The 15711-nt window shown below is 42.9% G+C and overlaps 1 protein-coding gene across 4 annotated transcripts; it reads right to left on the minus strand.

The window, feature by feature from the left end:
• Positions 1 to 459: 459 nt before the first annotated feature.
• Positions 460 to 11563, minus strand: LOC140273179 (ras-related protein Rab-26-like). 4 transcript variants are annotated; one of them, XM_072368693.1, is made up of 9 exons: positions 10751 to 11553; positions 9816 to 9926; positions 7178 to 7219; positions 5765 to 5831; positions 5508 to 5560; positions 5035 to 5100; positions 4284 to 4340; positions 4129 to 4205; positions 460 to 1563 (listed from the first exon to the last, which is right to left on the minus strand). In XM_072368693.1, the coding sequence occupies exons 1-9, from the start codon at positions 10859 to 10861 to the stop codon at positions 1458 to 1460; spliced, it is 690 nt and encodes a 229-aa protein (XP_072224794.1). In that variant the 5' UTR covers positions 10862 to 11553; the 3' UTR covers positions 460 to 1457. The 4 variants fall into 4 exon arrangements, with proteins under 4 accessions (XP_072224794.1, XP_072224796.1, XP_072224797.1 ...); XM_072368695.1 differs by having other exon boundaries at positions 460 to 1559; positions 4125 to 4205; positions 10751 to 11551; XM_072368696.1 differs by lacking the exon at positions 9816 to 9926 and having other exon boundaries at positions 10751 to 11563.
• Positions 11564 to 15711: the final 4148 nt, after the last annotated feature.

The raw sequence follows: 15711 nt of genomic DNA on the forward strand, positions 1-15711 counted from the left end.
AAACTTTTTTTACTGTGATGGACAGTAAACACACAGATTTCTTGGTTTGTGTGCAGTGTGACTCATACTGCATATGGATGTGAGTGGATCATGAGGATGTACCATGTAACTTCACACAATGCACTAGATTCAACCTCACTGCAAGCACAGCATTCACACAAACATCAAGATAAAAACACTAAGCACAGCTGTCCTGTCCACAGCAGTTTGCCTGTATAATGGCATAAAACAGTGTAGAATTCTGCCTCAACATACATATTGTTTTACTCTCTAATGGAAAAAAAAAGCTTTATTTTTTTTGTAGTTGTGCACAGTGGAGGATAAACAGGGAAGCTGCTGCCACACTGTGGCTCATTAACTTCAGTGCACCCTTTCTTTCACGAGAGGCTCCCAATCCTTTTCCGCAGCACACACACAAAGCAACAAGGACGAGACAGACTTCAATAAAACAACACCACATACATTACAAAATATACCTTTTATATATAGTATGATAACAAAGCACTTTAATGGCACTTTGTGATCAACGTGACGCCTCAGAAGAGGAACCAATTTGAACAAGCAAACATTCATAATGAACAGTGTACAAAGAAACGTGTTACACGATGTGGTGTATGAACAAATACAGCTTTGGCACCGTCTCAGCAACAACATCCATCTGTAAATGAAACAACAACGTGTGGGAATGCTGTGCTGTGTGCATCTGTGTGGAAAAGAGTCGAAATAAGCTATTTGTATGTCACAGGGTGCAACACGAACATGTATATTACTTTGGATGAACTTTTGATAAGCCCTGAATTGAATGTACAGACAGACACACAGTGAAGGAGCGCCCTTAAAACGTTGGCTTTATTCTATCTAACAGCAGTACAGATGTGAACAGATGGGATCATTTAGCGACAATCTGATTGTGAGACTGAAGTCCACTTCTCAAACGCACTAAACTCTCAAAGGTCAAAGATGAAGACTGTAAGGCCAAGAGGGGTTCAGATCACAGCCTGGTAAAACTGGGATGAAGCAAACTCAAAGCTGGATGGCAAAATGCTATATCCACATCAACAGTATGAACGCTTCATATAAAACTGCCAAGATGAGGATGACAAATGCGTTTTCCTTTTCGTCCCTTCAGATGGATATAGCATTTCAGACTGTTACTCCTGATTTGTATTTTGATACCGTCACCACAAAGATCACAAACATTTCTACACATGACACAAAACGATTTAAAATTCACATTTTAGATAAGGGGTGGCAGCGAATCCAGATTCACTTTCATTCAACCAAAAGCTCTATGGAGAAATCGAGTGCATCTGCTTCCCCGGGGTTTGGCGCTGGGATTGGCTTTTATAATAGAAAGCTGACATTTTTACCTCCTTCCCATCCTCCATCCCACCCTTCCTCCCCTCCATCTTTCATTAATCTGCGTGTGTCTTTCTCTGCCTGGTGTTCAGCTTCAGCTACACGAGGCCACAGCAGGCAGACTTGTGCTTCTTAGACTCGATGTAGTCGTGAATCTTGAACTTGGGGTCGTTAGGCTGCTGCGTCGCTCTGTGCTTCAGCTCCCTGGCAGAGAGAGAGAGAGAGAGAGAGAGGGACACACACAGGAAGTTAGATTCAGAGGGGGTGGATGTGTGGGATGAAGCACAGACTCGGTGAGCAAATCAAGAATATGAGAACGGGGGAGAGAGAAAAAGAGACCGAGCACAGTGTACTGAGATTTAATCAAAATGCCTCAGGCGTCATATCTTTTTATGCAGCTTCCACTTAAAACTGCTCTCACACGGAGAAAGCAAATCACCTACACTTAAGCCCAAAGGTATGTTTCATACCTATGCCTGATTTTGAGTCATGAAATGAAAATTAAATGAAAAAATGCTATATTATTCTCAATAGGAAATGATAATGTTTCAGTATATGTTTTTCCTCATAAGCTCTCATTGTGTACGGTTATTGCTGTGGATAGCTTCCCGTACTGTTCTGTGTTGTGCAGAGCTGAAGAAGCCTCTGACTGAACACACTTTGTTGTTTCATGACTGTGCAGTGGAGAGGGTTGGTAATTTAGTCCATTATGTTCATCAACTTGTGCAGCACTCCTCTTTGCACAATCATTTGCATGAACTCCAGAGCAGTCAACAGCACAGAGCCTGATGTCTTTAACAGTTTGTTCACTTTCTTTGACTCATTCACTCTGATGCTGCTGCCTCAACAGATGGCTGCAAAGCAGACTGCACTCTCCACCACAGATTTATAGAAGATATTCAGCATTTTGGTGTAGAAATGTAAGGACCTAAGTTTGCTTAACAAGTACAGTTTGGTGTCTGTAGTACTCAACTACCTCCACCTCTTCTCTCAGGATGGAGATAGTGTTTGACTTATTCCTGGTCCTCCAGAAATTTACAATCACATCTTATGTTTTCTTCATGTTTAAGATTTAATTACGGTTTCGTTTCCACACCATGCTACAAAGTGGTTGACCAGTTCCCTGTATTCAGATCCCTGTTTCGGTAGAAGGTGCAGTGTTTTGTGATACTTTCCAGAATCTTAATGTGGTCTTCGTTTTTTTGGGATGTCATTTACTCTACCAGAGTTGCCGGGCCCATTGGCAGGGAATTATCGTTTTTTGGGCTCTCCTTTCTTTGCTAAACAAACTCCTGTGTCTAAACGACTCAACTCAAAAAAGCTCTCGTGTCTCGGTCTTGGAAAAGTAAGTCCTTCCTTTTAAATGTCGATGGAGAACAGGCTTGTGCAGTATCCACTAGTGTATCTGCATAAAGGGAGGGCCTTTTTAACAATCCTTGGATTCAAACTCCCACTCTTGACTTACAGTGCAAGAGTTACTTTTGGCCTCATCCTTTAAATGTTTTTTTTCCCTTTTAAATGGATATATGTAAAATAATGTTTTAGTATGTTTTGTCATTTATTTATGTAATGTCCACCTAGAAGGAACCTGATTGAATAAAGATCACTATAAAACTAAAGCAGACATGAACGTGAATGGTTTCATACCAAACTGGACAGTCTGTTCTTCTGCAGCTCTGTGGACATGCTTAAAAAAAAAGCTATTTCAATGAGGCAGAACAGTCTTTTCTTATTTCCTGCCAAACAGCATTAAAGGCGCGCACACGTGGAAGACAGTTGCAAGCAGAAATTACACAGTAAATGACTGACATCCACAGGGAGCCTCAAACACATGCAATTCCATTATATGAAGACAACAGGAGCAGACACCAAATTAACCAAAAACTATTAGATGCAGGAGTCAGAGAAAGGATTAATAGGGTCAGTGCACAAAATATAACAATACACAACCCAGAGGAGAACACCATAGAACTCAAATGAGTCCGACTGCGTGCACGAAGATTAAAATACAATCCCCTAGCATGGAGCCATGGAGTGTTTATTAATATCGAAGCGTGACCTTCGTTAGATCAATTTAGCGTTCGTTTTTCTTTTGCAGGAGGACCAAGGTGGACAATCAAGTGCAATTTACAGGTAAATTAACTTTTGTCACTGCAGATGATTCTTTCTGTAAGAACAGATGGAGCTCTTCCATTCTAACACATGTAACAAGCTATTACTTGTGGGAGCCACTAGAAATTAAAAATGAGAAAATGTTACCTCAAATAAATCATGTTTATGTTACAGTTTTTCTTCAAATTATTTTTCAAAGCATAATTTGTGTTTTTTTTTTATTACGTATCTGATAACATCTGGCATATGGTCTGTTCTGTATTTCAAGCCTTGAATAAAGATATGACTGATTTTCAACTCATGTCCCTACAGAGTGTTCGAGTGTACAAGTTTGAATGTCAAAGACATATTAATTTGAGACACATTTGAGATTCTTTTTGGAAACCATGGGCGCTGCATCCTCCAGACTAAAGAGGAGAGAAACCAATCAGTTCAAAAGCCTGCAACTTGCAACTCTGATGGCACGGAGATGCACCGGTGCCGATGGAACTGATAGTTTGGTCATCTGGAACAAAAACATGCGTGTTAAGTTAATTGGTAACTCTAAACTGACCTGCCCGGGGTGTACCTTGCCTCTCGCCCAATAATAGCTGGGATAGGCTCCAGCGCCTCACCCCTGAATTGGGTTAAGTGGGTAACAGAAGCTTTTATACTTACTTTGCTATAGCGAGAAAAGCCAGCTCCACATTGACTCCTGTCTTCGCGCTGGTCTCCATAAATGGAACTCCATATTCCTAAGATGGAAAAACATTAGTGGAAAATGGGGGAGTCTGGTGATGGAAATGGGAGCACTTAAAGACATCCTACGTTACCTTCGCCAGCCTCTCTCCGTCCTCTTTCTTCACGACCCTCTCTGCAGTCATGTCTGACTGTAAGACAGCAGCGGGAAAAGAAAACAAGTCAACACAGAGAAGGGTCACAGTTTCACCATGCCATCAGCGACAGTGATGCACCATCCTGTCAGCCGGCGCGTCATCTTATCAGGCCGCCAGCTGCTGAGACAGAGCTCCCTCAGACTGATGAGATGTCAGAAACTCCACCTCTAGCAGAGGAGCCAAGCGCACACAGACTGATGCTACCAGTCCTGCTGCTTTCACAGCAAATGATCTAAGCTGCTGCTACGTGACATCCGCGACCCTCCAGAAAAGTGAGTCTTCTCTAAACCACCAGAGGGAGCTTTCAGATATATTTACAGTGACTGCTGGTGGCAATGAGACATGAGATTTTCTTTTCATCCCCAGCAGCACTGTACATAAATTGGCTTGTGCATCAGAGGTTTGAAGCAAATGAATAGAAGTCAGTCACAGTGCTGGGATAACATTGAGTGGGGGGATAGAATATAATAAAACACAAATCGGTAAGAACAAACAGACACCATTCAGGGAAGATTTCACTTTTAAGTGAAGAGTTGGCCTTCCTGCATCTGTGTCACACTGAAAGCCTTTTCTGGCTTTCAAAGCGTTCACGTCTGTCTGAGTGTGATAAGAGTGAGTTAAAATTGCACGAAAGAAACAGTTATCCTCCCCATCTTTTTATGCAACACTAAAAGGAAGCCATGCTCACCTTGTTGCCGAGCAACATGATGACCACATCCTTCTGGGCATACTCGTGTATTTCAGTCAGCCAAGCCTTCAAAAGTATAGAGGACAGACAAAAAAGAAGAGAAGAGATTGTTCTATAAGCAAAACAAATATCAGCACTCAAACGCTGCATGTCCTCTCTTTTGCAGAGCTATGTATTATAAATCATCTTCTAATCATTCATGGTGACACTGAATTACTCTCATCCTTGAACCCTTCTGTTGCTTTTTATTACTAAAACTGGGGACTGCGTGGCCACACAGATGATAACATCATGTAATTTTTAAATAGGTTTGTGGAGAAATGTTAAAGACCTCTGCAGTGCTTTGCATGTAAAGAGACAGAGAGAAGCGTTCGGCTTGAGAGGATTTAGGAACAGGAAGTTAAAATAAAGAGAGAGCGAGCAGAGTGACAGATAATGAAAGTGGGAGGAAAAGTAATTTAAGACAGTCTTACCCTGATATTGTCAAACGATGGCTTGCTGGTGATATCATAAAGCAGAAGTAGCGCTGTGAGAGCAAAGAGAAGAGCAGTTTGATTGTGCCTTTATTATCTTTACATACACGAAGAGAAGCTTTGTTTGCACAGTAATAAAAAGTACATATTTAATCAGGTTAATCCATCACCTTTCATTTGGGCTTTCCCCCACACACATACACACTCACATGCTCACACAAGGTATGAGGAAGTAAGATTCATATAAAGCAAATCACCTTGGGCATCTCTGTAGTAGGCGTGCGTTACGCTGCGGAATCTCTCCTGGCCGGCTGTATCCCAGATCTGACAACAAACCACACAATTACACAGCAGCCAATGTGGGTCGACATCCTGATGACATATTTGAGTACCTAATAGGTTACAACCACTTTCACATATCTGGTTGAAATAAGAATTCTCAACTAAATTATTGCGGACGTTGAGGTTTGCCTAATGCCACAAACATGTGCTTGGTATACAAGTCTGGGAAATTTCTTATACCTTAGAGTAATCATACCGGTTATAATAATCTCCTAATACTTTAATGACTTCAAGATTTGCTTTACAGAACATGTTCCTTCAGACAGATGGGACATCTACATTACACATTCATGTTTTTATCTTTTTAATTAAACTTTGTCAATTGGACTTTTATGTAGTTCAGGGCATATGTAATGAGCGAATAACTCATTTGCATATTTTGATTCAAAAGTCAAGAAAAATTGTCATGGAAAAAGTAAGTGTCAGTGTCTTTCATATCATATGTTTTTTCCTCCATATTTTCAAGAACAAAACGTTTATGCAATTAATGAAATAATTTCAAGGTAAAAGGTGATGATCTATGCATCTATGTGAAATTGAGACAAATCACAGTGTCATTTTAGCCATGCAAATACATTTTCAACCTGAATAACTATTTCTCTCCCATTTCTTTTCAAATGTGAAAAAATAAGACATTTTTCATACTTAACCTATCTATTCAGCTCGTGCTAAATCAAACCACCTGTGACCTTTAAAAAGCACAGATTCATTATAAAGTAAGAATATTATGACATATAGCAGCTGGACACTGCCAATGCTTTTTTTAAAAAAAAGAGCAGTGGGGTTTAAAATCTGACATGACAAGATAAATGAAAGCATCCCCTCTCACAGGTTTTTGCACTTTGTTCTGTCCAATTTTTGGGTGTCCGTGTCGGATAAAAGTCCCGAGGGACAGTGCAGATTCATCGTGGCACAATCTATTCTGTAATGCATCACAGAATTTTATCCTGCAGAAAGCTCGTGCAAGAGAGTAAAAGCTGAGGATTTACTCAAGCTACCGGAGGGATCTAATTTTGTCACCTCCCACTCAGTGTTGAATGAACAGGTCGTGGTACGAGACGGGTATGTGCCTTAGATTAGCAGCACGCTGCTGGCACACAATACAGCCGAGTCTCTGATAATATAAAATCACAACACAAGAATTTGATTGGATTTGACTGGAAATGAGAACAACAAGCAATTTTAAGCATACTGGTGTCAACCATTTTTGAATGACTTTATAGATAATTTCTAATTCTGCACAACCAACCAAAAATATTCAGTTGAATATTTAGTTTAGGATGAGCTGATATGATTTGAGAGGTGAGGAAAAAGGTGCACGTCCTCACCTGGAGCTTGACTTTCAGGTTGTCCACATCTACCACTTTATTCTGCAGAGACAAGAAGAAGCGTGAGAGACCATTCACCATATGTTTTGGAGACTGGAGTGCTGTGAGAATAGCACAGAAACAAACGATGAACCTCACAGCAGACTAAAAAAGCACAGAGGCTCAGCATGTGGCAAAAGAAACAAGGCAACTAAAAGTGGCTTTGAATGCTGGCAGAGAAAGTAATTTGCAACACCCACACAACAACAAGGTCCAAGGATTAGACTTAATTACACCACAGTGAGAAAGACGACTGGCAGCATAACAACCAACTCCCCCGTTAATTTCCTGCAGCCCTGTTGGGGTGCCCTCTGATTTCCTGTAGAGCAAAGACAGGCCTGAAAAAGTTTAGGCACCCAGGCTAAAAAAAAAAGTGTTGTGGCTGCATGTGCTGTGAGGGCTGGAAATAAAGGTGATGGCACACATCCAGCATTCTAAGACACATGTTATTTCATGCAATACCTTTATAATTCCCAGGTACCGTGACCTGCTGCAGCAGCAAACCAAGCCACAGCCATGTCTAAACTTTGCAGAGCGAAAACCGCAAAACAGAAACATGGCTGAGATGAAGGAAATGCGACTAGCAAATGCACTTCCTTAATCACACGGTATCAGTGACAGGTCATCACAAACAGCCCCTGTCTTTCCTGTGAACGCTGAACAAAAGCCCGAACACGTACTTCAAAAAATGCACACCAACTAACACGATAACAAAAGAAACCTGTGCGGTGTGTTGCAAAGCCGGCAGCCTGAGTCGCCACCTGCTGAATCCTCTGCCTTGGCAGAATGGACATGGTTCAACCCTTGCATTAGTTGCCATGGGTTTCCATTTTTCCCCCCCAATTATGACGTGAGAAGAGCCTGCATGCTGAGTAACTGCTACAAGGAAGCATGCCGAAAATAGACCAGCCATGTTACAAGCTGCCACAACAGCCTGCCTGCCTGCCTAACCAAGCACAGAGGACATCCTCAGCATATTGACTCAACTGTTTATCTCAGATTACTCTGTCACTAAGTGGCTTTTGCCCCCCTACTCATAAACAAACAGGTAATTACTTACATAATCAGCCATTTTTTTCTGAATGAGTACTCTAGATCTATTGTTTTCTTTTTTGTTTAAAAGAATGCTCGTTTCAACAAGTGTCGCTTTACTTTTTGATGTATTTTAGTCAAATCCTCCCCCCCGAAAAACCTGTTGCTGGAATGAGAGCAAAGTGACATGCTCAGGCTGCTGAATAGAAAGTGTCCATATATCTGTCAGACGTCCATTATGTTCCCACATGTCTACACTGCCATACAAAGAAGACAATACATCACTTTGGCTAATGCAACACAATTTCCTCTCAAACCGTGTTCCCCTACACTTGACTTGCCATTAGTGTGCGTGTTTTGCTTTGACAGGAGGAAAGCAGGAGGCAGTGGGGGGTGGGTGGTGGGGGTTAGTTCACTTGGGCCAAACAGCCTATTTTTGCTGTTTGCGCGCATAGAAGAAGATGTACAGCAGCCACAGTGTGGGTCTGTGTATGCGCGTGCAAGAGGTGCGTGTCACTGGGTAGGAGCTTGTCTGACAGCAGGGTGACTCCTCCAGGGCCGAGCTGAGCCGAAGCCAATCTTTCCAGGAGACAGGGACGTGGGCAGGCATCTGCCAAGACATTTATGAAGCCATCCAAAGCGCCTAGCAGCACAAGTGGTCTGCGAACTTGACTGATTGGCGAGAGGATTTGTACAATTGGTGCTATCATCGCAGAATGATAAAGTGTTCCGTGTGGAAATAGGTGATAATTGGGCCCATTTTACTCCTACCAACGGATCACGTGTTGTTTTGTAAATACCAGTAGGCTGTTTTTCAGATTAAAAACACTTCCTCATACCGTACTGTGCAAACACTTCTATCCACTCCTCATATCTTTATGCTGTGCTTCCAATGAACCAGACTGTTTTGGAATCTTTTTAAGCGGTCTTCAGGATTAGTTCTCTGGGCCTTCTGAGGGTTTTTCTTTGGCTGATTTTTCATTCAACTTCAGTTCAGCCTTTTTATCTAACCATTCTCAGAGAAATATGATTTGTTAAGCCATTTAACACAGAATCTGAAAAATTGTATTGTGATAAAAGCATTACAGACAACTTAGCAAGAAATTCTAAATTGTATTGTTAGATACTTTTTAAGCAGCCTGTCACACAGGCATACATTTTGTTTCCATTTCTTGAGTTGAATCTGTGAATCAATGTTCTCTGAAGCCTCATTAGAAATGGTTTCTGTGGAACGGTGGCTGTCAAGCAACTATTCTTAAGGAAGGGAAAAAAGGCAAAGGTGTGCCAAATGACACACAAACTGGACTGAAAATCAGTGGCAACAGGTCTTACAGAGGGATGAAACTCTGTTTCTGTCTTATACACTGACTACATTTACATGCATGTTTGCACTTTTTACAATAAATCATTGCACTTATTACTGTTTTCCTTTGACACAGAAAAACAAGACTTTTGCACAGCACTGTAAATATAAAATACAGTATAAAAACACAAACTATGGATGGTTGAATTCAGATATAACTGGTCCCTCTGTAAGTGCTGGACTTGTCTGCAGCATCTCTCTCACCCTAAAGTCTATTCCAACGGTGGCTATAAAGTTGCCTCCCAGAAATGCCCCATCTTTAAAGCGCACCAAGATGCACGTCTTCCCCACCGCCGAATCTCCAAGCAGCATCACCTAGAGCAAAGCCACCATCAGAGAAGAAGGACAACATGTCAGGTTACAGCTGGTCAAAGACATGGCTGACAGCCTACAGCAAACAAGACGGCACCGTCTTCCCTAAAGCTGGTAGATATTATTTTTCAACTGAGAAAGGGTTTGGATTTCACAAATGGGATCCTAATATTTAACTCAAATGCCATTATTGTGAAATACCCCATCTTGGGGAAGTGTAAGCATGTGTAAGCTTGTTAAAAAGAATGTGGCAGAGGCAGTTGTTCAAAGTGTTGTAATCTACTGACAGTATTGGAAAGAGGGATTTAAGATGAGTGCAAACAACTCTGTCATTTAAACCCTCACCATAAATATAATGACAACAGAGGAATGTGCAATTATACAATAATTAGCTGCAATTGATTAAAATATGTCTCCGGCACTGCGCTGATGAAGTCAGAGCAGATGGAAGTGGTGACAGTATTACATGTAACTTTTCCACTTGTCTTAGAAAGCAGTTTGGAGCCCGTGCCCCTTTGACAAATATTTAGAGATTGTTGGTAGCAACAAGTACACTGCAAATATTTGGAGCAGTTAGGGCAGCCAAAAAGGTTCCCCCACAACGAGGATGGGCAGTCTCACAGGGAGAATTATTAAAGACACATCCGTCAGCTGGCATTTAATGGTTAGATTACCAGAGAGCACTGAACATTGTCCAGATGTGCAGAGTCAATATGCTGCTGCAGTTACACCCAGTTGTTACAATGCACATCTACACTTGTTCGATCTGCAGCAGCCACACAGAAAAAAAATAATAATCACACACATGCCAAAACGGAAATACACACCTTGAAGGCAATATCATAATACTCGTTAATAGAGGCGCATCTCTCCAACACATATTTTGACGTGCCGTTTTTAGCCTGCTTGTCCGTCAACGATGTCTTTCTTGTGGACATCGCACTGCCAGCAAAATAGTAAAGGCTGGAGAGCCAAAAGCACAGTTATCTCCAAGATGTGTCCAAGAAAGACGCGCACGCTGTCTTGAGGGATCAGACCCAGGCTCCGCCGACCTCCAGCCCCTCTGCTCGCATACTGCGCGCTGCCACCAAATGATCACCGGGCGCTTCCCGTGGGGAAAAAAAAAAATCACACCTTAACAATCACTCTGTCAGGGAAAGAAAAAGAAAAAAAGAAAAGGATAAAAACAAAGACGGAAGCCACAATGAAAACTTGGGCAACAATCAGCTGGATATGAGACGGTGGTGCTGTTGGTGGTCGCGCGTCGGCGTCTACATCCAACATTCAAGGAAGCGGTAATGACAAACAGGCGGAAACATTTCTGCGATTTTGCAGAGCGGAGCCGTGCATCCTCGCGTGGGCAGATGATTAACTGGGCAGCTACGCGAGGACGTCGACAGCTACGACGAGGATTTTCTTATGGGTGACACTTGGCTCCAAAAAAACGCTGCAGGGGTCAGACTGGCCGATGGCTGATTTATCTGCCACAGGTGGTGCGCGACCACTGGGACGGTCAGTCACACACACGGAGAGGAGACGGGAAGGTGACCCGAGTTAACACCTCATCTACGATCATTCACTTTAACTATGGAAAAACTGTCCTTCAAAGTGTTCTTATATCAACACAAAGTGGTTGCGATCCATTTTAGCCCCTCCCAAATTATGCTTCCTCGGAGCAGGCAAATGATCAATTACCCCTGTCTCCTTCAGACGTGTCTAAAATGGTTTCACAGACTCAAATTCATAATAAAGCCTATGAATGAATCTCTAGTGGCAGTGTTTGTCTCCCCCTAGTGTCTCCACTTTGTGCCGTGAAAGCAGGAGTGACGGCACATCAAGCGGGGATGGGGGGGGTGGGGCATTTATGTTATAGAACTGACAATCAAACACTCCTTCATATATGCAATCATCCCTCCAGGCAGCTAGAGGTGACATCTCCAACATGTATTCACGTATGGCGCCGAATGAGTGGTGGTTCCATCCTGACCAGCATGGCAGGGATGGGGTAGTTATTTTAAGTCAGTACTTTACATCGCACCTGAAGTGCCATTCATAACAGATTGCAATGTTATCTCCCAGATAGACTCCCAGGTTTTACATATATTATCTTTGCAATCGCCACACACTGTGTGTATCATTTACAAATGTTTTCACGTTATGTCAGTCATAAAACCCAAAAGTTCTACAATACTGTGTAGGTATCTTCAGCTCCCCATTTATTTATATACTGGCTGGAAAACAGACAAATAGGTTTAGTGTCTTTTTTTCCTGCCTTAAGGTCATCGCTTTGAGATACTGTTAATCTGATAGTTTTAAGACTAAGTTTTTTTTTTATGCCTGTCAGACTGTTATCAATTAAGAGCCAAGAGATTTGAAAAAGGTTTTTATGCTAAGTTGTCTGTTATGTGCAGACACAGCATTGGTTTATCCCCTGAGCTTGGTTAATGGTTGCATGGTTCAAAGATCAGTGTCAAGTAGCTTAACGAACAAACAAACTAACAAAAAAACAACCACAGTCCTCTGAAAATTATTAGGCACACAAGCAGCCAATGTCCAAACAAAAACTTTGAGAGAACTGCAAAGAAGTCTGGAGAAGTATTGCCACTATTTATCACTTTGAAAGATCCCACAGAAAGTCTGGCTCCTTGGGGCAATCAAGAAAATAGGTTAAGCTGTTTCCAAGAAATCTCTAAAGATGAGAGAAGACCGAAATGCCTCGGAATGAGCAAAGAGACCAAAAAAAGCCTTTTTACATTCAAGGTAGAAAATGAATTCCAGCCATCAGAGCGCAACTCAAGACACAGTAGCGTCTAACGCGGGATGAATTTTCATGTTGTGTGTCTTGATAATCTCCACCGGGCCTTATCAAAACTGACTACACACCAAGAGAAACCTTGTCAAGGTATTTTTGCAGGCGCCGTCTCACCCCCTGACTTTAAATCCAGTGCACAGACGCAGCAAAGTGACTCATTTTTTATCTGTGCTGCATTTTTCTGCGGGATATTTTTAACCCTGAAATACATGCTCATGCACTCAGTGTAGGCAAACGTATGCTAAAGTGAAGTGGCAAACCCAATTTCATACTTTCTCGCTGGTTCCTGTCCCCTCGGCTTGTGATGGCAGCTTCACAAATCCAAAGTTATCAGTGCCACTGCAGAGAAATCACTCACTAAATAAGCTGGGGATCTCTTCTGCTTGCCTCCTTTTGCCTCTGCATGTCATAGTGTGCCACCACCACCACCCCCCACCCCACCCCACACACAAGCTTGTCACAAAGCATAAAATCAGTCCCATTCAGAGCAGCTTTGTTACACGTATTCGGGAGCAAAAGACATTCATTAGCTGTGGTCTCTTCCCAGTAATTTAATCGCAGCATTGGCATCGTTAACCACATTGATGCCCTTCAACAAAGTGTTAAGAATCGTAATGACTGCGGTGAGAAAATGCAACATCCCACACTGGAGAGCACCATTGATCCATGCTGCACCTCACTGACACACTGAGGGAGCCAAACACTCCTCGGCACACAAACAGACAGGATCCTGTTGTCATGTCACGACTTGAGAACAAACAGCCCATCAGAGCGAAATGTCCTTCTCACTTGGGTGAAGTCAACAACATAACAGGGAGGAGGGAAAACACCGACAGGACTGAGCATGAGAGAAACACTGAGTGAGGCAGAGCTGAGGCAGTGTGGGAGGGTGTGTGGAGGAGAGGAAGCGCTGGACTCACTGTGAAGCCGATGCCAACGGTGGAAGTAAAGGACCCCGGGATGAACTTGCCCTGGTCGTACTGAACCAACAGAGAGGTCTTGCCCACTCCGCTGTCTCCTACGAGGATCGTCTGCAGAGAGAGTCACACAGAGGAAAGTCATGATGTATCCAGGCTCCACTGCCTCTGCTTCACTCGTCGCCCGAGGCCGCTGCAGGCTATTACACTTCATGTTCATCTGTTGCTCAGCGTGGAGCTCTGTGATCTGTGATGCTTTGTGACAGCTGGAGGTTGTCTTAATGTCTCCATGAGGGAAGGACAGTGTGACAATGAAAGTTGGACCATGACTGGCTTCCAGATAAATTATTATGTCACAGAAGCTCCTCAAACACACACATTTTGCTCAGTCTCCACCTTCAGTGTCTTAACCTGTGCACAGACATCACAAACAATCTGTTTTTTTTTTTTGTTTGTTTGTTTTTTACAGAGTCTACGTAAATGATCTGGGCTACAAGGCAGTCCTCTTCGACAGGAATATGAACACTAACAACCATCGTCTCTCACCGTTGAGCATCACCTTCTGCTAATTTGTCACTGCAGCTTTGGATGTGGAGCACCAACTGGCTTTTTTCCCCACTGGGGGCTAGAATACCGATCCTGGAGCTCCTTGGCAGATGCTTGCCTCTTTTGTGGAAATTCATCACCTCACAGCCACCATCCTCGCTCTCACACACACACACACACACACACACACGCAACTCCTCCTCTTGCTTCTCCAGCAGACCTGAGCCTGCTGCCTGCTTCTTATCTGCAGTCTACAAGAGCCCACATGCAGCTCAGAGTGACAGCATGCAGGGCTCTGCAGCTTGTAATGCGCTTGCTTTAATCACTGACATTCGTGTCCTTTACTTTCACTTTGGTGTTCCATTAAGAACACGACTTGGCGACAGTTTGAGCAGATATACGGGCTGAAAATCAGAGACAATGGTAAATTGTTCACTTGCTCTTTTGGAGATGTTGTGTTCTAAAAATGCAGAGTAAAGCAACAGCACACATAGAACAAGCTTTTAAAGATCCAGCAAGTACACTGTGACATTTTCAGAGAAAAAAAAATACTATTACAAAAGGACACAAAGGCATCCAACGCACAGCAGCCAAACAACCCCAACAAAAAGTAAAGTAGCCAAAATGAGATAAACCTTTGCATGATATACAGCTTAAAATTCACAGTGACATCGGCTGTGATGTTTGGGTCTTTGGAGGGGCACGTTTGTGCCTGTGGGCCCAATTTTTACGCCGTCCATGTTGACCCAGGATGCTTTGGGTTTTTTTTTGTTGCTAAAACACATTCTGTTTTCTGCGGCAGATCGCAGACATCAGACAACCGTAGGAGCAGCTGCTGTACAAACTGTACTGGAAGTACAAATGATACAGAGCAGAATGGGAGTTGCGATGACTCAGTGTGAGGGACGCACTGTGCAGGGTTCAGGTGGCCCACGTGAAATCAACATATTACTATTTCATGCCTCCTACATCAAAATTTGATGCAGGCGTGTAAACATCCTCTGGACCGACGATGAAGAAGAAGAAGAAGAGAGCAGCAGTACTTTAGAGGTCTGCGTCCACAGCGCACTTGGTAGCGGAAGGTGTGCAGAGTCAGGATGGAGGAAGAGGTTTTTTTATGGCAAGGGCCCCAAAGCAGGGGTGGAAATGATGAATATGTCTCCATGGCAACATCAGATTTCTTTTGGCTTGTCAGTGATGTGTCATAACCCTGTCACCGAGGAAACCCAAGGCTCTCTCACAATGTAACAGACCATGGATCCAGCAGATGATAACAACTCACCCTCTGGCACGTCTTTGTTGGCCAGTAAATAACTCCCACATGGCTCAGTCTCCTTAGATAATCAGTGGTTTTTTTGTCGTTTTTCCTAAACAGATGTGATTTATTCAAACACTTACAGGTGAAGAAAAAACCCAGGTTTGCCTTTCAATATGAGCAACAATGCGTGGAACCTCTGAGAGGCTGGATTTTTCCTTTTGACACTGTAATTCCAGTGCAGGCGACTTTACCCGC

Source organism: Leuresthes tenuis, unplaced genomic scaffold (genome assembly GCF_036924035.1).
Source record: "Leuresthes tenuis unplaced genomic scaffold, fLeuTen1.0.hap1 SCAF_17, whole genome shotgun sequence".
Classification (NCBI taxonomy): Eukaryota; Metazoa; Chordata; class Actinopteri; order Atheriniformes; family Atherinopsidae; genus Leuresthes; species Leuresthes tenuis.

Bases quoted from the DNA above. Each gene is read 5' to 3' on its own strand.
- LOC140273179 (XM_072368693.1), bottom strand. From the start codon at position 10,861: ATGTCCACAAGAAAGACATCGTTGACGGACAAGCAGGCTAAAAACGGC. The intron at 9,927-10,750 runs GTGTGTATTTCC...GCTTTGCTCTAG, and splicing joins ATTATGATATTGCCTTCAAG to GTGATGCTGCTTGGAGATTC. The intron at 1,564-4,128 runs GTAAGTATAAAA...TCTCTCTGCCAG, and splicing joins GCTTTTCTCGCTATAGCAAA to GGAGCTGAAGCACAGAGCGA.